Source organism: Vulpes lagopus, chromosome 2 (genome assembly GCF_018345385.1).
Source record: "Vulpes lagopus strain Blue_001 chromosome 2, ASM1834538v1, whole genome shotgun sequence".
NCBI lineage: Eukaryota > Metazoa > Chordata > Mammalia > Carnivora > Canidae > Vulpes > Vulpes lagopus.
This window is the reverse complement of record NC_054825.1, coordinates 65,937,996-65,962,426: the sequence shown is the minus strand read 5'-3', so window position 1 is coordinate 65,962,426 and position 24,431 is coordinate 65,937,996. Positions and strand designations below refer to the sequence as shown.

General features: G+C 38.0%; 1 protein-coding gene across 5 annotated transcripts in view; it reads right to left on the bottom strand.

Annotated features, from left to right (window-relative positions):
* The window catches only part of ATP8B4 (ATPase phospholipid transporting 8B4 (putative)), a 240,680-nt gene that overhangs the window by 29,408 nt on the left and 186,841 nt on the right, over positions 1-24,431 (bottom strand). For all 5 annotated transcript variants that reach the window (XM_041741577.1, XM_041741569.1, XM_041741593.1 and 2 more), the window contains 6 exons: positions 22,457-22,621; positions 21,334-21,445; positions 19,450-19,555; positions 10,647-10,791; positions 7,398-7,581; positions 6,654-6,877 (listed from right to left, as the gene is read on the bottom strand). In XM_041741577.1, coding sequence (XP_041597511.1) covers positions 6,654-6,877; positions 7,398-7,581; positions 10,647-10,791; positions 19,450-19,555; positions 21,334-21,445; positions 22,457-22,621 — 936 coding nt within the window. The remainder of the gene's footprint in view (positions 1-6,653; positions 6,878-7,397; positions 7,582-10,646; positions 10,792-19,449; positions 19,556-21,333; positions 21,446-22,456; positions 22,622-24,431) is intronic.

Below are 24,431 nucleotides of genomic sequence, written 5' to 3'. Positions count from 1 at the left end.
GGTGGAAAAATCCTTACTTTCTACCAAAGGTGACTATTCAACATCAGTTTCACATTTATGAAAATAAAAATGTTTCCAGACTCTAAGTTCCCTGAAGGCAAGGACCGCCTCTCTCTGGTTCATTTTGGTGTCCTTGGAGATCACTTGGCCCTAAACTGGCCCTCAGTTTATTCTTGCTAAATGAATGAGAATTCAAAAACTCTAGGTTGTGTGTCAGAGGATGAGCGTGCGAGTCTCACTCCTGACAAGTGACTGGGGATTAAGCCTGCCAAGAGAGGGCCTCTAAGCACATGCCTCTATTCCTGAATCAGCCAGGCCCTAGAGTTTTTATTACTACTGGCTCCATTTTGCTGTGGAGCTTTCAGTTCCACTGAAGCAATTTAGGGGAGAGATGAAGGGGTAGAGAGACCTCAGATGGCCTACCTTCATTAACAGACTGGAAGTAAGTGGTTTCTAATGGGCTTTAAGGGCTACGAAAGCCTTGTCACCCAACACATGGCTTTGAAGGCCAAAGCCAGCTAAACAATTTCAATGGGTGGGGGAGGGGAGGGGCATCACTGCAAAAATGTCCCCTATTCAAAAATTCTCATAATCTGTAGATTAGTGTATCTCCCAAATATACTGTTTTCTTTTCACTTGCCTGACTTAAAACATCTTGTCTTTGGAAAAACAGGGCTAAGAAAAAAAGCCAAAGGATTTTTCAGTTACACTTGTTACTAAACAGGACCTTTTAGCAAAAGATGGAAGGAAAAGAGATAACAATCCCTACCATTCCCAGTTCCACATCCATGTTACCCTCACAGCCAGTCCCCAGATTGCTAGCACTCCAGGGCACACACATGTGGATGGGTCTGGGAAACACCAGTCTCCATCATCATAGTGGTATAATACCTATTCTGTAAGACAGGTCTTGCTGTACACAATACTGTTAAGACCTCCCCCTCTGACTAATGCCATGTGGTTTTTAAAAAGGGTTTCTGAATGGGTTGGTTTTAAATGGAATTGTAGAAATTGAAAAGAGATTTCAAATGCAGCTTATCTTCAGGTCAATTGGAAAGAGTTCGAATATGAGGTGAGGGTTTTCCTCCTGCTTCTCTAGAGTTTCACACCTTTACACAAGCCAGCCCCTAAATCCCTGCAGGGTAGTGAGATTTCACACCTTTAGACCACCACTTGATTTTGAAAACACTCATAGCTTACTTGAGATTTATCAAGCCCCTGAAGTCATTCCAGGTCCTCACACATTTCTCCTTTTCCTATGTTCTCATGTTGACTTCCATTACAGTCTTCTATTGGACTTATTTATCCATTTCTTTACTTCCTGGATGAGAAAATGAGTTCCAGGTGGGTAGGACACTTGACCTATTCATCATTTTGTTTTCTCTTCCCAAGACCATAAACAAGTATTCTTACTAGCAATTTGACAATGTCGTGTGACTCACAGCTATGGGAAAGGAACAAATTATTCATTTTAAAATATCAACAACTTAAATGTTCATACAATCAGAAGAGTCAAATAATTTATAATAAATCCATATTTCAGAATGTCTTTAAGAAAAATAAAATTTTGGGGGTGCCTGGGTAGCTCAGTCCATTAAGTGTCTCTGCCTTTGGCTCAGGTCATGATCCTAGGGTCCTGGGATCCATTGAGCCCAGTGGACCAGCTCCCTGCTCAGCAGGGAATCTGCTTCTTCCTCTTCTGCTTCCCCTGCTTGTGCTCTCTCTCTTTCTTTCTCTGTCAAATAAATAAAATCTTTAAAAACATAAAATTTTTTAAAGAATGTAAAATCAGAGATGTTTCTCAAAATATGGTAATTTTTTTGAAACAAGAAAGATACAAAGAATATGTTCTCCAATATATAAAAGGTGACATATATTCATGTATATTTTTATAATTAGAAAAAACTGAGGATACTGTAAAAGATTGCAGATGTTTAGATGTAAACTCCCCATTTTAGCATATGAAGAAGGCTATTTTGTCCCCTGGACTAGAGTTGATTTAAACAACGGAAGCTTTTGAAAGGGAGAAGCACATGAATAGCTTATTCCTATGGGGGTAGTATTCTTAGCATCATTTTGTCCTTCATACATTTTCCTGCTTCCAAAACACTGGAACCAGGATGAGTAGCGGGGTGATGTCTAGTTTTGCAACTGTTGTTGTAGAGACATCTATTCCAGAATTTCCCAAGTGGATTCTGTATGGCACCTGTTTTAAGGACATTGTGTATGTTGCTTGGAAAAGTGGGGTTCCATGCCAACTGAGTTTGGGGAATAATAACAAATCTCATTGACTCTAACACACTATTTATTGTGACATCATTATTGATGCCAAGTTTAGACCACATGGGGAATCTAACATTCTCATAAAACTATGGCAGCAAAGGGCTGAATCCTTAGTGTAAAAGATGGCAATGCAGGTCTGCATTCAGTCTGCCTCACAAGAATACCAATAAGCAACTACCTACAGACTGGATAACATTATGAAAATCCCAGAACCAGGACCTGAAACTAAAGCACAGAGATTGAGAAGGACCACATTAGAAGGTCAAGAGAAGCAGCTTCACTCTGACCACATCCCCCTCCCCAAGGCCAGCATAGTGCCTCGCCAAGATGACCCTGGGGCCTGTGGTTTCTCCAGTGAGAAAAAGAGAACCCAAGGTGGATACCCAGCTCTTGCACCGTTGCAGGACACTTCCCAGGAGTTCTATTCGGGTCTTGCCTCATGAGGATTCCTGGGGGAATCTGCAGGGCTCAACCACTGAGGATCAGATGGAGATAGAAATAGGAGGTGAGGCGTATAGCAACCAGCACTCAGATTTTAATGGGCTCTAGTCCTACTGTTAGCAGCACTGAAGCAGAGATCTCTACTGGGGGTTCTGCCAATGTGCAGAGCCAAGTCAGTGATTATGTCTCGTTGGAAAGCTTGGATGGCAGTTCTGCCTGATTTGGGAACCCAGCTAAAGAGCTGTATTTACCAGGGGGCCCATTCAATGATCCCACCTAGGCAGCGAAGAAAATTCGCAGCTCCACCCAACTGCTGAGTACAGCCTCTGATCCCACCCAACCAGAGAATCCGGGTAGCCATGGAGCCATCCTACAGTCCTGTTATGCAGGGACCCAAGCCAGCAGTCCTGTCTTATAGTTAAAGTACAGCCTCTGGCCCCACAAAACCAGGGGCCCTGAACAGCAACCCTGAGCAGCCTCAAAGCCCAGTCTATGGTACCACCCATCCAGGGAACCCAGCCTGTAGCCCCACCCCACAGCAGAGTTCAGCCTACAGAACTACCCAATTACTAAACACAGCCTACAGCCCCATCCTGCCAGGGAGCTCAGCCAGTGACTCTACCCAATCATGAAGCATAGCCTGCAGTCCTATATGATGAAGCCCAGGCAGTGACCCAGCCCAACTTCAGGGGCATATGCTATGGCCCTGCCTGATCACAGGGTATAGGGTGAGTCTCCACCGAATTGCCAAGCCCTGCCTATGACCCTGTATGAACACAGAGTCTAGTCTGTAGCACCATCTGGTTAGGGGGCACAGCCTGAGACCTTATTCGTACATGAGCAGTTGTAGATCCTAGTCCATAGTCCTGCTCAGTCACAGAGCCCAGCCTGGGATAGCCCCTTTGATCTCAGAACACAAACAGTGGCTTTGCCCAGCTGGAGACCCTGCAGGAAGCCCCACCTGCCCACAGACACTGCCAGTTGACCCAACCAGTACTCCAATGGAGCTGATAGCTGTCTTTCCTTGCTGAAGCAAATCTGTAAAATCTGGAAGCAGACACCACTTACTCAAATGTGCAAATACCAACTCAAAGAATCAAGTGTCATGAAGAATCAAGTAAAATAATACTACCAAAGGACACTAATAAAGCCCCAATAATCAAATGTAGAGAAATGGAGATCTATGAACTAACAACAACAACAACAACAAAAAACTCAGAGTAATTCCCTTAAAGAAGGTCAGTGAACTACAAGAACACACAATTAAATGAAATTAGGAAAACAATGTATGAAACAATATGAGAAGTTCAACAAAGAAATAGAAATCACCAAAACAGATATCCTAGCCTAAAGAATACAGACTAACCCGAAGAATTTAAGGGAGGGCATCAATAACAGATCAACAGATCAACAGAGCAGAAGAAAATCAGTGAATCAGAACATGGATCATTTCAAATTTTCCAGTCACAATAATAGAAACAGAGAGTAGAATAGTGGCTTCCAGGGGCTGGAGGGAGGGAAAAATGGGGAGTTATTTTTCAATGCTTATAGAGTCTCAGTTTTATATGATGAAAAAGTTCTAGAGATCCATTGTACAACAATGTGAATATGCGTACCACCACTGAATTGTACCACTTAAAAATCACCAAAACTTTATGTATTTTTAATCACAATTAAATTTTTTCAAAAGTATTTTTAAAATAGTTGATATAGACCAGGATTATAAAATCTACTTCATATGATTATTGTAAATATTGAGCTAATAACAGGCAAAATATTTAAACAATGCCTGGCACATAGTAAGTGCTATATAAATGTTCACTATATTTGCAATTTGTTTTATCCCTACTTGTTGGTGTCAACAGTATAATAGTTCCACCTAGGAGATGACACCATAGCACTTATGCCACTACATGCAAGCATTGTCACTGACTTGCTGCCTTGAGAACTCAGTGTGACTATGGCATTGATTTCAAAATGTAGAGTGATGTGTTGTCTTGTGATGTGTGTGTGTTGTATTGTGTTAATATGGTAGTAAATTGAACCATAAATGATGTCGTGTCTTACAACCAGATTTAAGCATTAGGTACTCATGTCTTTGGAACAATCATTGTTCTCCCATGTTATTATCTTTTAAAAGGTAAATACTGGTGAAAGGATTGGAAAGCCAATTGCTTAACATCTGACTCTGGCCAGTTTTATCAGATCTTGAAAGCAGAGCAGAAAATCACTTAAATGTAGAGGTTAGAAGTCACTGAACATTAGTTTCCAACTTCACAGTTTAACAAAGAAAACTTTGGCAGTAAATCTGCTATCCAAGTTCTGTGTGCTTGTAAATGCAAATCACTGACCACTCTCCTGTGTCCTAAGAGGTCTAAATCAAAGTATAGGTGTCCCTTCATAGTTCTGTGATTTTTCAAAAGCCCCAAAACTTAGAAATATGAAATAGGGAAAATTAGAAGCACTGCTTAGTGAACAACCTTGCTTCATTTTTATGTGGAGAAAAAGTCCCCAGCTTAAGAAGGCACAGGCCAGGATCCCTGGGTGGCGCAGCGGTTTGGCGCCTGCCTTTGGCCCAGGGCGCGATCCTGGAGACCCGGGATCGAATCCCACATCGGGCTCCCGGTGCATGGAGCCTGCTTCTCCCTCTGCCTGTGTCTCTGCCTCTCTCTCTCTCTGTGACTATCAAAAATAAATAAAAATTGAAAAAAAAAAAAGAAGGCACAGGCCACATTCTAACATTTGTTTTTGTTGGACAAGGTGAGATTATGAGCAGGTAAGTCCCACCTCAGCCTTCTCTGAAAGTGCTAAGAAAACTTTTGAGAAATTAAAATCAAGACTTGCTTTACTTCAATGTCTGGAGATTACAAAATATGTAACAAAAATATCAACATTGCCTACTTTTGTTTCTGAGCATGTTATCCCTAAAAGAACATTAGGAATGGGTACAGGTGTGCTCATTTTGAAAATCTTAACCTCTTAGATATAGGGAAATATGTACAAAACCTATATTAATTACAAAAATGATTCACTAATCTCCCTTGGCACATTTAAAATAGCACAAAATGTTGCAACTTAATTCATCTCCATTGTTCTGGAGTAAAATTATTGAAAAAAAATTAGCTTTATGTGTATCATTGAAACCAGTCATTAAATCCAAGAGGAAGGAAGAACAGTTGAAGAAATCTCTCATAAGAGTTATGGTTACCATGTCATTCTCATTCTCTCTCTCTCTCTCTCTCTCTCACTCTCTTTCATAAGTATATGCAGATACTATTGGCCTGATGTTTCACAGTTGATAGCCAGGGTCAAAACTTTCCTAGTATCCAAGATATGGGGTGAAATAACTATCTTTTAAAATGCATATGAGTAGATAGAAAAATAGAATCCTGATTTATGAATTGCTATTTTTTCTTCCTTGTTGCCAACATTATCTATTGAATCAATATCTATTTTATCAATTTTTATCTGATGAAATACTGTCAAAACAGCTGTCATGTCAAGATAGCAATCACTTCCTAATTTAAAACATATTATTTTCAGCCCATATACAGTCTGTGTGTTAGATGAGTGACCATCTTTCCAGAGAAACATCAACATTTCTTGTTAGTGTTTCTTAGGCTTCTGTTCTGAATGAAAGCTCCACATCAAGCTTATCATCATAGCAAAATATTTCAATAAAAATTTAAATACACAGGAAGGAGATTCATTGGTTACCTATATAAATAAAAATAAATAAACAAAATTCCAATTAAATGTATATTTTTTTGTGTTTCCAGCTCAAGTCAACTATAAATTACATAATTATCATGCTGTGACCTATATATGAGACATATAAAAATGCTATTTATTCATAAAGAGCCATGGAGAATAGTCATTTGCAATTCAGGGGGATCTAATAAAAGAAAGAAAAGCACTTTTTTACCAACCTGGGCTGAGAAACCACAGAAGAAACCAAACCAGAAATGCACAAGTGTGAATGCAAAATTCTTATAGAAGAAATAGCGCAAGAATTTGCACATTCGGAAATAGGACCACCTTCCATGAACAAGAAGAAGCCTTTGGAGGTATCTAAATTGTGCAAATGAATAGTCACTGGCTAAGACTGCCTGCAATCCTTCCTGGCCGCTGATGCCAACGCCAATGTGAGCACCTATAAAGGAAGAAAAGAAAGTTTTCATTCCCTAAACAAAGATACAGTCTCTTTTAGGTCATTATTTATCTAGAGAAATCTTATAGCTATAGCATTTATAATTTCTCACAGATATTATCTTATGAAACCCTCATTAGTTAGGTATTTATCCTAGTTTTCCAAAAGAATTTCAGTAATTTGTATAAGTTTTTACAATTTGTAATTGGCAAAGCTGGGACTAACCCCAGATTTGGGGACTGTGGATCCAGTATTCATTCCTTACACCATAGCTAGTTACCATACAATAGAAGGTGATCATTATCTTTTTCTAGCCTAAAAATGCACAGATGATTTAATTAGACAAAGGTTGGGTTTTTTTTAATGAATTCTAATAACGCCTAATGTATTAGACTCAGGAAGGATTCATTTTAGAACCAGTGGTAAAATTAAGTTACAGTATAATCTCCATTATGCCTTGCCAAACGCTGAACTCAAGGACTGCTGATCTATAGCAGACCCTATTGAGTGAATATTCTCTTACTTTTGATCATGCTGACATCATTGGCTCCATCACCTATGGCCAAAGTGACAGCATGCCTATAATTCTTCACCAGCTCTACCACTTGGGCTTTCTGGAGTGGGGTGACTCGGCAGCAAACCACAGTCTTACACATGCAGGCGAGTTCTATGAGATCATTCTTGACATCACTTTCTAGGGCATGGGCCTATGTTATTAAAAAAAATATATCCAGATTAGAACAAGACATAATCAATGAGAGATGTCATTTGGGAAGCAGATTTCTTGTTTTTCAACTGATTTCTTTTCTAAACAGTTTAATTCATTTCAACAAGTCATCGCTGACCCAGAGTCATATAAACAACTAACTAAAGAAATGAGTACTAAACTCCTACTAAGTGCCAAGGAATTTTAGAAAAAATTTTTTAAAAAAACAGTGCCCTGTGTGTCCTTTTTGAGACATTATAATGCTGTATGGGTAAGATATAATTAAATGCCAGAAAAGTGGGATGCCTGGGTGGCTCAGTGGTTGGGCGGCTGCCTTCGGCTCAGGTTGTGATCCCGGGATCTGGGATCGGGTCCCGCATCGGGCTCCTGCGAAGAGCCTGCTTCTCCCTCTACCTGTGTCTCTGCTTCTCTCTCCCTCTCTCTCTCCCTCTCTCTCTCTCTCTCTCTCTCACTCTGTGTCTCATGAATAAATAAATAAATCTTTAAAAAAAAAAAAATAAATGCCAGAAAAGTTCCAGAATCCATGAAAATAAAAAAAGCAAAAGATGGAACGTATCCACCATCTCACCAAGTTTAGAATGAACTATAAAATGATGGTGATTTCTTTGTTCTATGTGACAGAACTTTTGTTTCCTTTGCATTCTTGTTCGTATATTTAGTGTTTGTTGTTGTGGTCGTTAATGGTTGGGCAAATGAAAAGCAGATGATCTGGAGATGAGCCCTTGAAAAACAAAGTGATTGAAATAGAGAGAGGCCTGTGCAAAAGGGTGGCATGCAACTTGTGTCTCAGTAAGGGTTCCCAACCAATTCCACTGTTGTTCCTCTCCAAATGCACACAGCCTTTCTATATGACAAGAAATGACTGAAAAAGAGAACATAATCCTTTGTGGTTAACTGTGCAATTTGTTTTCTAGAAAATATCTTACTGTGCATTATTTAATAAAGGAAACAGGAATCTACCTAAACTTTGAGTCATGTCTGAATGAATCTTAAGCAAGACAGTCACAGCCCATCACAATCTGGCCCCTATATTCCTTTTGAGTTCTGTCTTCTACCACTACCTTTAAGTTTACTCTGTATTCTCATCATGCCAAATTGATTGTTTCTGTAATGGGATTGGTTCTTTCTTGACTCTGTGCCTTTGTACTTGCTGCTTCTGTACCTGGAAACATCACTTCCTCCAGGAAGTCTTCTCTGACTTTCATACAAGAAACTAAATGTGTCTGCCTCTATGCACTCAAAGCTCTTTGTTCATTCCTCTATATAGTATTTGTCATACCACTGTGAGATTAGCTCTCCTACTAGATGGCAATCCCTAAAACGAGAACCATGTTCTATTCACATCCTTATCCTCAGGCTCCAGCATCTTGACCTGGGCATTTAATAAATGTTAGTGGTATCAATGAAAGGATGGGTGAATGAATATAAAACATGACTCTGACATAGAAAACTCTTACATCAAGGACTATGATCCCCAAGGAAAATGGTGAGTTAGCTTTCTCAAATTTAATTGCCCTTTCTAAAAGAGAAAGCATGTAACTAGTTGTCTTGCCCAGAATGGTCCCCTTTTTTCTCTTTTATTTTCTTCTTTATTATCAACAAGTGAAAACCTAGACTCAGTCTCTGATAAAGAGCCCAATTATATTCTGCAAAGCACTGAGATTTGAGCAAATTGGAATCATGATTTACTATAAAAACAACAACAACAAAAAAAAACCAAAAACAAACAAACTAAAAAACCCTTCTGACCATACCAGCAGAAATGTGGTCAATTCTCCTCAAATGAAAAATGGCATTTCATGGTTTCATAAGTTTCAGGCTTTGAAGCTGAAAGGGTTCTTGAAGAACATCTATCTTAGCTCTTTCTTTCAACAGATATAGAGACAAAGAAAAAGTAGCATACATTATCACTTGAGTACTCTAACCCACCACACATTGGCTTCTTTGAGCCTGAGGGAAAGTCAAAGCACAACTCATTAGGAACCTTTCCATATTGTAGTCCCTGGGCAATTCAGCTTGGAGGCCACCAGTTTCAAGTCCCAGTTGACAGGCTTATAATTTTCAGTTGCTGCTCATTTGTGCAAGGGAGAAGTTCGTGTCATCTGGGCAAACCTTCGACTGAGCTTGGCTTGCAGCTGAGCTCTGTAACTTTCCATGGTGTAGAAGGCAACACATCATTACGTCTGGAATCCAGCTGGATAATGCTCTAAGCACTAAGAGCTAACAGACAGCTGATCACAAGGGGGAAAATACAATATACTCATAGCCAATTTCTTTTGTCGTCTAAAAAACTGTCTACAGGAAGATACATTTATTTTTCCGAACTCCAAAAGTGAGAAATGATCATCAAAGCTGGAGAAAGATGTGAGATTAGCTCTTTGTGCATATAAATGATAATTTCACTGGACTCCAATCAGAGCTTTTGTTTTCTAAATTAGAAACTCAGAAGAGTGTTTTGATATTTGTTCAAGATTTGGAACCTGAACTACATTAAAAGCACAATGCAAGTTTATTCTATTACGACAAGAACCAGATTTCCTAATCAAAGCAAATTGTTTGGCATTGGTGTAAAATACTGCTATTTAGAAAAAACCACCAGAGGTATCTTAATGGCAATAATTTGGTGTGATAATTATATGAAGATCAAGTTGTGCTCTGCCAAATCACAAACATCAGCAAGAGCAATAATCGCAGTACATCCAACAGTTACGTTATTTTAATTAAATAACAGGGAGCTATGACACTCTCCCTTAGAAAGCACTTAAACAATACTACTAATTGGCCTACAGTCATCTAGATGAGATTGATATTCTGTGAACACACTATTTCTTTGGATCCCCCCTTTCGCTGTGGTGATTCAAGTAATAATATATGAAATATATATCAGAAGTTTCCTTTCCCCTTGAAAACAGGAAATCATTGTGTATACCCTGTTTCTAGTAGTGTCATTTATGTGGAAAACACAAAAGGAGATCTCATTACAACAGCACTAAAGAGACAATTATTGGGATAAAGAAAAAGAACAAAAGCCTTAAGCAAACTCACCAAACTGTGGCCATTTATGACTAAGGCATAATCTCCTGTTATGGTTTCTTCTACAACTGAGTCCAGCTCCAGCTGCTGTTTTTCAAAAACTACATGGCCGTTGGAAGAACTTCTGTTTTGTCCAAACAAATTTTCCTTTGCTTTTCTTGAAGGAGAGGGGGGAAACAAATCAGAACAAGTATACAGAGCATACCTATTATGCTAACAGACTGGCTAGAGGTAAATTCATTTCATCACAATTTGGATAGATTATGGCATAAGATTCAGTTACAGTAAAGCAAGACGGATGGTTCTTTGTGATGGGGAGACCATAGCAAATTTGCAAATTCCAGGAAGTATGAAAGTAAACACAATGAACACAGAATCATTTTGAACATTTACAATTGTCTTAAATCTAAATTACCATCCTGAGCTGGGCTTGAACTAGGTGTTCTCACTACATTTGGCATATAAGGTTGTCTGAGCTTCAAGTACTTCAGAACCACTGATCTGGCATGTAACATGTAATATCAAAAAGAGAAGGACTAAAGACAATTGATGACATCCTCTAGGAATTGCAGGACTTTAATATATAAAATAAATTTATTAATTTGCAGAACAATGTGATATGATCTGGCTTAAAACAGCAGTCCTTTAATAAGCACATTTTCTAAAAGTGTAAAAATAAAACTAAATGATGGCATATACTGAATTGGCATAGTCATTAGGATATAATGGACTGTTTTAAGTGAAAATTGTACTCATCAGCTCAAACAATAGAATAAATCTTCTGGGAAAGAAAATACAGACACTGGATGTAGAGGGTCATTCCATATGGAAACTCCTTCCAATGCCCCAATTAGCAGTAGAAAAAGTTCTGCTCACACTCATCCATGGTCACTTAACATGGTTGAAGAGGCGCTTTACCTCTTCAAATCTTAACCTCTTCAAAATGGAAAGATAATACCTTTAATGGAAGAGAAATTTAGGCTTTGAAGTAAATAGGGCAAGCTGACATGACTCCAGAACTTTCACCACAACCAGGAAGCTACATGGCAGATACTCCCTGAAGATGAGTGCCAAAGCCAGCCACCAATATGGTAGGCTACAACTTGCATGTACAAAATGAGTGCCCAAGAGCAAATGAGGAGCGGGAGACCAGAAAATGGATGTTTTGACTTACAGCAAAATGAAATGGTTCCCCAAAGCCTCATCCTATATAGAAAACATTTATTAAAATAGTTTTATGATATAAAAAGAAGAGAATGTTCACTGTGCAAAAACAACCAGTTTAACCCTTAGCTTTCTAATTATTTGAAAATGTAACACTAATTGTTTATATGTGAAGTCTAAACAAAAACAAAAACAAAACACAACACACACACACACACACACACACACACACACACACACGCTCCCTTATCTTCTGGCTCAACATCTCCTTCTGCTGTCCAGGACCATAAGCACAGCCTGCATTTAGGAACCCAAGGAGCCCAGAGTTTACATGCCCTGCTCCAAGAGTGATATCAAGCATTTAACAATCAGTCCGCAGAATCAAAGAAAAAGATTTATAAAGTCAGAGTGCTATGTGTGAAATTTAGGGAGTTAAGGTGGGGGGCGGGTGGAGAACAGACAAGAAAAATCATTGCTTACTGGGAGAATTAGACTTTTATATCAGATAACCGTGTCAAGGAGTCCTCCTCACAGTCATGAAAATTTACTGTCCCATATAATGAAGAAAGCTAGAGAAACAAGCTCCTCAGAAGCGAGCATTTCTCTGACAATGTTGCAGAGCTCATAAACTGGGTCTTAAGAAAGCACCAAAGGGCAAACATCTCCCGAGGTTTCCTTTTTAGTAAAGTTCTCACTCGCTGTATAAATGACTCAATCTCTGTTTTCCCCCAGAGCATAAAAACATTCCAATGAAGGGTGAAGTTCATGAAAGTATTGGCTGAAATTCTATTTACTTAGGATTTTTTTCCCCTAAACTGTCTTCCTAACATCTCCAGGCAGAAAAGGGACAGTTTTTCTGGCTTGGCTTAAAATCCCACTGTGTTCCCTCCACATGGGCCACCCCTCCTCACCAGATGGGGCTCACGCATTTTCAGACCTTCACTCATGCTCTATAGCTATCATTTCTTTCTCTCCCTGGAATTTAGCTCTTAAATGCCAGCTGGTACTTGAAAAAACAATTTATTAGGAAAGGGAAAACTATATGACTCCCTCTATTGAACAGAAACTACATTTTTGCAGGCATAACACACAATGCTTAATCGCATAACACAAATAACAAATGCTAAAACAGAAAAGGGCCTGTGTTCTCCCATGCGGTGTAATGAAGGGCAGTCTATTAGAATGCTGGCATGCAGAAATGCCTTAGCGGATGAGGCAACTGTGGCATTTACAGCCCGGTGCCACTGTAAATACAGCAGAGCACAGTTGGGCCCACGGTGGCTTGCATGCACTGTATAAAAAAAGAGATGGCATGCTCATAAGACACTCTGAGTTCAAACATTACATGGACCTGTTAGGAAATGAATTGAAACCATGGCATTATGTTTAAAAGAAGACAATCCTGACTCGGATATAAGAGCATTGAGCTTGGACCCCGGAGAGCTGCGCTCAGGCCCAAGTCTGCCTCTGACGTCTTGTGTGCCCATAGTTGAGTGATTTGACTTCTAGTCACTTGTCAAGTCAGTTACAGACCCAGCATAGAACTCAGGTTTTCAAATTCCTAGTTCTCAGTTACCTGCACTAAGCTGGTTTACATATAGAGTCAGCCACAGGCTCTCTCTAGGACCAGAAAAAGATAGTGCCAGAGGAGCAGTTAAGTATCCAGATAGCACCACACTGGCAACAGAAGAGAAAAGGAGGAAGTCCATGAAATTTTTATTTCAAGCCCTAGTTCCATCCCTTACCATCCATGTAGTTTATAAGATACTCAACCCCTAACGCTGTGTTTTATTAGAAACTAGGTGAATGGGACAGCCAATCAGACTGGTTGAACTAGCTATGAAAACTTGGACAGCTGCACCAGTGTGTACTAGAACATTGCCACGATTTCTTAGTACCCTAAAATGTTATGGTGTATGATAGAAACCTAGCCTACTAAAACATTTTGTCTGAATGACTAGAAGTTGGAAATGAGGAATGAGATGCATTTTCTTTGGCCTGCACAGTGTTTTTAAAAATCTGTATGAGTTTATGGACATCATGTTGTTCACCTTCACCAAAGGCTCCACCACTATCTAATGTCTTATAGCCTAGGACCACAAAACTAATGTTACCTGCCTGGTTCTGGAGCTATTTGCATTTGAGAACGCTGCTCATTTAAACAAGTAACTTTCTACCAAGTAGTGCTCAAAAAAGTGCAACGTGTTTTGCTGATTAAAGAAAAAATATCAATTCCTAGGTATAACGCTGGAATATTTCTCAGAAGCAGTGGAGTAATGTCATGGTTTAGTTATAGGACATGAATTTTTCCAACAAAACATGGGACCAACACAACAAAAATGAAACACAGAATGAGTTCACCTGTCAGCTCAAGCAAAATTATATTCTCATCTGTCTTCCTTTGGGCAGAAGACATATGTATCAGTGAAATGTAATCAATGCAGTAATCTGCAGAGAAATCATAGCTGGGTTTAATTGTAGATTTCTGGGCATGTCTTTAATATTAAAAGAGCTATGGTGGCAAAATTAACCCAGGACTCAAAGTGCCTAAGACAGTTTCATGACATTAAATTTGAAACAATGGGGATCCCTGGGTGGCGCAGTGGTTTAGTGCCTGCCTTTGGCCCAGGGCGCGATCCTGGAGACCCGGGATCGAATCCCACGTCGGGCTCCTGGTGCATGGAGCCTGCTTCTCCCTCTGCCTATGTCTCTGCCTCTCTCTCTCTCTCTGTGTGACTATCATAAATAAATAAAAATAAAAAAAAAATAAATTTGAAACAAGCCACACGCATGATATGCATAAAAATTATATATCCATGTTTGTGGAATAATCTAGACACATTTGATGGGTTTAAATATAACCATTTAGGTCCTTTCCTTCTAATAGCTACTGTCACTTAGATCTTGTTTTTTTGATACACTTTTTTTGGGTTGTTTTTGCATGAACTCCTACTAAACTCAAAAGATAACACAAAAAAACCTGAATGGTGCAAATTTATGATTTTAATATTTCATTTCCCAAACTGTGGGTTTAGATATAAATAGCCCAGATTAGGATTAGAGAGAATACCTTTGGCAATAACTTTTCTTGGGTTCTCTATTTCCCCCAATCCTAGTATTAAGAAAATGCATACTACAAATGTATTCATGCCATTCATACAGAATTTTCTACCATGCATTGCCTCCCTGTCTTAAACTCTGAGAATAAGGTTATCTTCAAGTCTGAATTAAAATAAACATAATTTGCTAGTCAAATGGCCTTAAGGGCCTGAAATAATTAGCCTAGGCAGAAATTCCTTATTTTTCCCCTCTGAATATTTTTTCTTCTCATTAAAATATCTTTGGATTTTTCCCAGTTATGAATTGAACACTATTATAATTTCAAATAATAAGAGAGCCATAAAGAACAAAGGAAACACAATCCATAATTTCAACACTCAGAGATAACCACTGTATATGTCCTCTAGAGCTTGATGGGTAAGTAAAGGACAGATATGGATATAGATGTATAGTGTTTTATACATATGCATATATAAAAATACATACTTTATTTAAAAAAAAGGGATCATAATCTCATTTTTCACTTAAATATATCATGGGCATCTTTCAATGTCAATAAACACATAATCACTTTTAATATCTGTATAGTATCCCACTGCCAGTATATGTCATAGTAATCAACATCATCCCTTGTGGCTGGGTATTTGAGCATTTTCTGATTTTCAGTTATAATTGATGCAGCAATCAGTATTTCTTTATATGCATATTCAGACATTTATCCACTTGTTCAAGGACAATTCCCAGAAGTATAGATCATTGGATCAAAAGTGTACATATATGTAATTTTGAAATATGTTTCAAGTTTGCCCTCGAGAAAGCTTCTATCAACTTACACTCCTAACAACAACTTATAAGAATTCATATTTCTCCAGATTCCTTCCACATAATGGCAGTTATGCCATCTACTTAGTCACCCAAAAGTAGCTGGATAAAATCTTGAGATATTAACTTTGGTTTCATACCCTTCTGCAATCACCACCACAATCACAGATGACCCTCTTTACTCAGAAATATACCTTGTCTCAGGAGATTTCACAGAGCCAAATACAGAGGGAACAAAAAAGAGTCATGATCTGGCTTTTTAAGTACTGAAATAGACTCTTGAAACTCATATCAGCATTGATCTTGAATTTCATTAATGGGCTTTGTGAGAGGGAAGAAAAAAGGGTTCTCCAGGTTTCATAAAACAATCCTAAAAGAAATCAGGGCATAAATGTTGCCATAAACAGAGTAGAAAGTCCATCCTAGTCTAGAAGAAAGGGACTATGAAGAGAAGCTTAGATTTTGGTGATTTGTTAAAGAAATCTGGGTCCTAACTCATACCCTGGACCAGTAGTGGATGGAAGAGTGTGTGGGTAATCACACACTGAATCCTCAGATGAGTTTTTTGGAATCTGAGTATGGAATGGTTGCCACTGAAATATAGTGACAAAAAAGATACTAGAGTAAAGGGATTTCAGGAACAAAAGTGGCCACATGGGAACACAAGTCTTCTCAGATACACAGAAGAGCAACCACACTTGCCTTATTTCCCCATGAGCATGTGGAAGTAAGCCAAGAGGGAAGCCCAAGACTCAGAGAGACCGGAAACCAGAAAGGGATACAGAAGTGAGAAGTGCTAGATGCCAGTAGGATAGATGTTGAAGATCAGTGACAGGTGGGGCAACTGGGCATCCTAGACTTGAACTAAATTTACCCCAAAGTGCCTAGTTTAATTGTTCTCTCATCAGGCAGAAAAGGGGTTCAAGTTCAGTTTTATAAAATTTAAAGAGTTTTTGTTCTTGCAAGGTTGAGTGTATTCTGAGCTGTGAAAGTCAGACAAGCTAGAAATGACATAGCTTCCTACTTCTCTTCACATCCAATCAAATTCCAAGTTCTATCTGCTCTACCTCCAAAAGGGCTGTCAGTTTCATCCCACTCTTTCAGTGTCACTACTTTAGTTCAGCCTCATCATCTCTAAACTCAGGTATCCCAATAGCTTCCTAATGTATCTCCCCATACCATTCATTTTCCCATCAAACATATTCCATCTATCCTGTCACTGGAGTGTTATTTCATAAATGTAGAATTGAGTTTGTTACTCTCTGCTTAAAAGCCATCCACATCCAACCCAATAACTTTAAGGTGGAGTATAACCATTTTCACTTGTCAATCAATCACCAATCTGTTCTGAAAAAAATGGTTCCCACCCTTAGTTCTATCATACACTCTAGCTAAAACATGGACATTGCTCCTAGAAACATGATTTCTTTCATGTTTCTATGCCTTCATGTGTGCTGTTCTATCAACCTGCAATATCCTTATCCAATGTAACAATTGAGGAAGGGACCCATAAAGGTTGTTATAGAGGTTAGTGTATTGGCTTCAATATCTTAAGAAGGTTAATAAAAAATATAGATTGCTCTATGATTAGAATGTATAGACTCAACACATTTTTGTAACGTTTGTGTTATGTTTAGCAACTATTATATCAACTGGATGTAGAAAGCTGATGTATCATGCTAGTTAGAAGTTGACTGCCTGTGTCTTTGCACAGTACATATTGAGAAATCTTATTATTACTGATATAATTTTATTATGATTTATATAATTTTCATAGACTCCACAGAGTCTATTGGGGAAATGTTAATAAAAATAGTCTTGGTTGTGGGAACAACAGCTGAAGAAAAGAAAAAAAGGGGAAGGGAATAAGTAGAGAGAGGGAAAGGAAAGAAAGGTACTCACTGAATGGCTACAATTCTTTACATTCTTACCTCTTTTAATCTCCTGAATAAAATAATCTACAGAGTAGGTATTTTCATATTTTCCCATTTACAAATAAGGAAACAAATCAAAGAGAGGTTGAACAGAATATTTAATGTAATTCAGCCTGCCAGTGAATACTAAGCTGAGATTGCAACATGAGTCCAACCAACACGAAGCCCGTATCTTTCCTCTTACATCTGCTGTCTCTCCCTGGAATTTATTCTGCTCTCATCATTACTCTGGTGTGTGACCTCAAGGGAAGCAGTAAGATGCCTCAACAACTACATTTTTTATGTCAATCATTTAAAAGGAATAAGAACACATCCAAGATATGTTTAGAGAGACACGTGGCAAGTGATTTGGTGCACAAGCTCTGAGGGCACGCTAGATTCAAATACCAGCTGAACCACTGGCCAGTTGTGAAACTTTAGGCATGTTATTCACCCTATCCATGCCTCAACTTCCTGATCTGTAAAATAAGGATAATGATAATGCTTACCACTGGGTTGCTTCGGGAATGAAATGTAATACATATATCCTGCTTATAACAGTGCCTGGGGGCACTGTCTCAAGGCATTTAGCACTAGGCACATTACAGTCTAGATCTGCTCACATCCATCCATCCTTCATAAAGAGTTAAATTCCCAAAAAAAGGTCATTTAAAGGTATTTTCTTAAAATAAAACATTTAATTGTTATTACTTAAAAATTATTATTATTTCCCCCTATTTCTCAATGTATTCGGCAAAGACATGCCATCTCGGTCATAGCTTCTGACCAGCATGTACACCAGCAGTTTTCTACTGGAGGTAAAATAGTGTGGAAGTCAGGACATTTGATCTACAAGTATAAATTGGTAGTGCTGATAGTTAAGACTTCCTTTCTTTTCAAGGCTCAGGAACAAAAGTGCAATGATGGAGGCATATGAAGGAAGCCCATAGTGCTCCATTGTTGTGTTGAGGGGAGGCTAGCCTCATCTAGAATGTTGCAAGATACAACCAGTTTGCCTCTAATGCAATAATCTGCTTGGCTGGACCCAAAATGGATTGAGCTTAGAGATGCTACTAGAAGCATTGATAAGCAAAAATTGTTAAAAGACAGCATTTTTTAAAGTTCTAGGAAAATAACTATGCATACTTAAAATGAAATAGCAAAAAAAAAAAAGCATAAAATGGGCAGATTTTAAGAAATGTTATTTCTCAAAAAAATGTTATTTCTCAAAATTTAATGTTTTTCCACTCTTACCTAATTTCAGCACTTATATATTTTCTGGTATTTGCAGCACTTACACAAATTTCACATTATTCTATGTCTCATAAGAATTATATATCTGGGTTTAATAGTAATACCTACTTTCTTTAATGCTGAAAGACTATTTCAACTTTCTATACCATATCCCACAGCTGTGTTTTTCAAATTTATCTGATCATAATTTCATCTAGGTGCTTATGAAAATACAAGTCCCCAAACCCCATCCACTGGAGAGTCTTAATTTAGGGGCCAGAATGAAACTAGGGAATTCCTGTTTTAAACAAATGCCCTAACTGAATCTGATCACTCATCATATAAGAGCTAGGTACTCACCAATGCTTAGTTTTAAAGGATAATTCAATGTAAATAATTTCAAATACTTTTCTAAAAATACTTGGAAAATGTTGGAGGCCTGAAGACAATGCTTCACAACTGATGTCAAAACTATCTTATGAATAGGAATTTAGGAAACATGCAGAAAGAATTCTACACTAAATTAAGGCCACAGAACTATAAAGGGCCTTTCTACCTTGTCAACTCTGACCTTCCTTTTCCCCTCCCTACCCCCTTCCTTTCTTCCTTCCTTTAGCACTTACCTGAGTTCTTCTCTGACTTCCACTGCTGTGTTCCCTGATATAATGAACACATCTTTCATGTCATCAGTCAGCATGTTGCAGGCATAACCAATGTTGATGGCAGTTTCTGATACAAAATAAAACCCACCTCAGTTAGAACATTACTTAATAACATAAGTACCTTTTTCATAAAAGTTTTGAGGCATTACCCCTTAATGTCAGAGAGAATGTAATAAATGATAAAATCCAAGAAACCCAGAGCTAAATTCAAAGACTCTTTCCATGATCAAATTCACCACTTGCTAAATCCATGGAGAGGTAGCAACATCTATGAATTTTCAGCCTTCTCATATGGGTGTTGAAAAAATTTCTTAATTCCCAAAATTAGTACTTATGGAAAAACCCTAAGGCCCTATAATATAGTGAAATATGTAAATAAAAAACTTTTTACCTGAAGTCCTAAATACTGCTTTGGGACAACTAAAATACTTAATTTAGCTATTATTCAATCTGTAGACACATTGAAAAAATTCAAACTTTTCAACTGAACAGTAAAAATGTTCTTATAATAGCTTTATAGTTCTCTGATGTGCAACACTGGCAATTCACCATTAAGCAAATTAAAATTCAGAATTTGACTGTCACCTCAAAGACCACCCAGGACTGCTGCTACTAGGTAAGTGGAGAACTACATGATGTTGAGCAGTCCTTCTTCCACTTCTATAGAACTGGACACTTGAATAGTTAGGTAACCCTTCCATCCTCAGTAGGGTCATTTGTTTTTCATTCTATTGAGTCTTTAGGCTCTCGCTAAATTCTGTGGGATAATTAGATTTGTCCTAAGTCTGAAGGTAATTGATAAAATCCTAGCATATCCTTTGTATAAGCCACAGAAATGAAAGCCAAATAAGAATAAACTTGTGGATATTCATAACTAAGTGAATAGTTAAGAATGTACCCACTGATCAATATCATACTCTAGGAAGTCTCTACTAACACACCACAGAGCTCAACTCTCTACTGTTTATTTTTTGTAATCAGTGATTTGGGTGAACACATGGAGAACTGATGTATCATACCTACAAATCCTCCAATATTCTAAAAAAATATGTAACAATACATAGAATCTTGAAAACATATGTGTGCCAATTAACTAAATATTCTGGTTTACTGCTGGTGAAGCATAAAATAATTTTTTTTTTTTTTTTTTTTTTTTTAGCCGTTACTGCTAGCAATAGATCCAAAATCTACTGATCCCTGTTTCTTCTTAGGAAACACAGTAAGCTGAACATAATGACTCTCTCTGCTGACTTGGCATTTTGTCATGTCTGAAAGTGGGTCAGCTCTCATCGTACCACTACATGAGCAGTCTTGAAATTTAGCCTGGTTGCAGTGGTACCCCTGTGGTGATTATTAAAATGTCAGATTATTTCCACACCAATGGATAAATAGCTGCTTCCCTGAATCTCTCCAAAGCCTGCCCACCATCCTGATCTTGTCCCTAATTACCCCCAACTCCCTACCATCAAGAAACTAAAGCAGTAGTACTGAGATCTCCGACATCTTGCTTCAGTGCTATGCCTCTCTCTGTCCTGATTGGGGGCAGTGTTCATGTGAAACAAATATTTTTTAATACCATTGTTGCTTACAGATGAAAGTACTATATTTAAAAAGCAACTGAGCTGAAACCCAACTGACTTTCAGGGTATACTATAAAAGATAATTCATTTTTAAATAATAAACTTTTGTAATATATTAGATTTCCTTTTCATATTTCAACTCTTTCCTATGTGAAGGGCTGCATAAATGTGTAATTCATTAAGCTTTCTGGTTAATTAAAATTTTACCATAGAAATTACTGCCCTCCCCCTTTCAAGACATCATCAGCATCCATTTTCAATTTACCTTGTTTGTCTCCTGTTAGGACCCAGATCTTAATATCGGCTAGTGATAAATTGGTAATTGTTTCAATAACACCCTCTTGTAATTTGTCTTCTACAGCAGTGGCACCTAGTAGCTTCATTGAAAAATAGAGAATACCTTATGTTAACACAAGCAAACAACATCCACAATATTTATGCCTTTAAATTACAGAGTTTAGAGGTCAAGGAACATGAATTGAAGATGGGAAGTTATGATGCATTGATACAGCAAGCATCTTATTATATGCAGTGATGGTTGGGAAGATCCTCAAGAGGAGATTCCCAAACCAAGCCAATTGATAGTCACACCAATTAATGGCAGAGATCCTGGAGGCTAGAATTTTTATGAGGAGTCTGATATGCTCAGTAACATATTAGCATAAACATCAGAAGCCATTTGGGCTTCTAAGAACTGAAGAACTCCCCAGCTGCTTCTCCACTTATATCAACATGGAAAGGTCCAAAGGGGAGCCCTAATCTCAAAGTAAGGATCACAAAAAAGTTGAGACATCATCTTAAATTAACAAACAAGCAGATGCCATAAACTAAAAAGTGAAGGGTCTTATATAATATTTCATACAGAGATGAATATAAAACATGCTCCTTAGTACTTCACAGTAGCTAACCATCCTGATCACTGGGGCCTCAGGGAAGAGCAGTTTTTAAAGTAGATCATACTCTGGGCGGCACAGATATCATCAGAACATCATGGCCTAGGATGGTTTAGAGCTACAGCCACTCTTCATGGAAAGCTTCCTTGCTCTAAAAAGGTAGATCATAAAGCAGGGAGAGGAAAAAACAAAAACAAAAACAAAAGCATAACATCAAGGACATACCAGAGGCTAACAATCAATAAAGATACCACTGTCTTCTACTTTGGAGAAACCTCCAATTGTATAAGCCACTGCTAATAGAAATAATCCTCTAGGCTCTGTAGGGCCATACATGGCAAACTTGAAGCCAATGTATAAAGCATTACTCAGTGTTTGAAAGGGTAACATCTACTATGTGCAAGATGATTTAGCAATGGATTATTCCTATACTAGATCTCTAAACACATACTATCCCATCTGTAAATACGAACCATCATGCTTCTAAACTCATACCATTAAATCTCTTTCAATCTCTTCATATAGTCCAGCTATCCGCTCATCCCTCTCATCCATGAGCGCATTTGCATCTTCAAGCATTTTATGCCACTCTTTAAAGTACTTGTCATCCAAATCTCGGTATGCAATGGCCAAGGTTCGAAGGCCTTCCCCTGCAAATTCCTGCCAAAGCAGACATGGATTTAGGAACCATCACAGAACAGTAATCATGGCAATAACAGTAATAACAATGGGTAAGAAGTTTTTCACTTAAATTCATTTTGTCCCAAGAGCATTGCTTAGCCATCCTGACCCCCAGCTTTTTAATTCTCTTGGAAATGGGTTATAATGTTTATATTTTGTATTTTATTTCTTTGGGGTTAAGCCCTCAGGGGAGCTAGCCTTCCCTTAAAGACAACCACAATGCCTGCTGAAGTACCCTAGTTGAGAAGTGATCAACCACACCCATGACTTGAGATATCCATTTGAAGAAACATATATTGGTTCCAACCTATCCCCTGCATGATGGAAGCACTCCGTCAGTAAGAGAGACTCAGCCTGTGGCATGGCACAGAGCCCTAAACTTTCAGAAAAGAAGAAAGGATCCTCAGGGGAACCATAGCTCTTAAGTCAAAGGCAGGAGCTCTCTCAAAAGATGACAACATGACATGTCACCAGTCTTGTCGTGTTTCCTCTAATAATATAGCTATGTCTAAAATTAACTGAGTCTTACTTCTATTTATGCTTGAAATCTTCCATAACAAAAATTTAAAGTCAATTACAGATAAATAAACAAACGTTGGTCAGGTAACAGAAGCTGAAGCATATTAAGGTTATAATGATAACCTCTAGGAGCAAAAGGGAAAGTAAGGCAAAAAAGTTATTACAGAAGTTTGCTTCTGGGAAGCAAGAAGTAGAGGATGACTTACTTTTCATTCTAGCTCATCTGTAAATATTCTTTGTTTTTGCTATATGAAAGTTTTATTTCAATAATGAAAGTTCTTAGAAATTTTAAGAACACCACCAAGTCAGGTTATTTCTTAAAATTACTATTTTTGAGAAACTGATTTCTCTGGAGATGGTACTTAACAATTGGTTAAATGAATTGAAGATCATACTTTTCCTTTAGTGTCTCAATAAGCTGACAATCTCAAATGATACCTTTGGTGCTTTCTCCTCCAAATAGGAAAAATAGATAAATAAAAATGGGAGACTGGTAGTTGCTAAGTGTCTCGCATAGTCACAATAGCTAGAAACATAGGTAGATTGCTTTGGGGAAATGCTAAAAACTTCCCACTTCATCTAGGCCTCCAGTGGTCATTTTATGGGCCTTTAGACTGCAAGTGTTTTTTAACATTTCTGCTCCTTTGGGCATTGCCACTGAGCATATCTTCTCTGTGTGTTTTGGTTTATGGAACAGACATAGGTTTGTGACCAAGCACAAGTTAAACCATGACACACCCTAATTCAGTAAATGGAAAGAAAATTCAGTGCATGCTGCAATAATGTGGTTTTGCCCACAGAGACAATGGGAAAAATTATCCAAATTTATCTTGTAGGCAATTGGTAGCACTTTGGACATTGTAATCACATTTTGCAAGACCACCACTAGGTCCCCTACTGATCTGAAAATCTAGTTACTGCCTTGTAATGATCTTTTGTCCTCTTAATTCACAGAAACACTTCTTTGCCTTGCAACAGCACTGGGCATGACCAGTGCTTTCCTCTCTGTTCTGTACAACAGTGAATCAACTCCAACATGGCATTACAATAGGGGACAGATGATTTAAGTTATTTAATTAGTGAATGAATCACAAGTTTAATCCTTAATGAGCATTTGAGCAAGGTCGTTTCCTACCATTAAACAATTCAAAGTCAATTATTAAATATAAATTGAAAACCTCAGAGTTTAAAACCAAAATGAATAAAGTGAATGAAGCAAAGAGCAAGTCAAATTTTATTACCTGGAAAAATCTCTTTTGCATAGAAATGT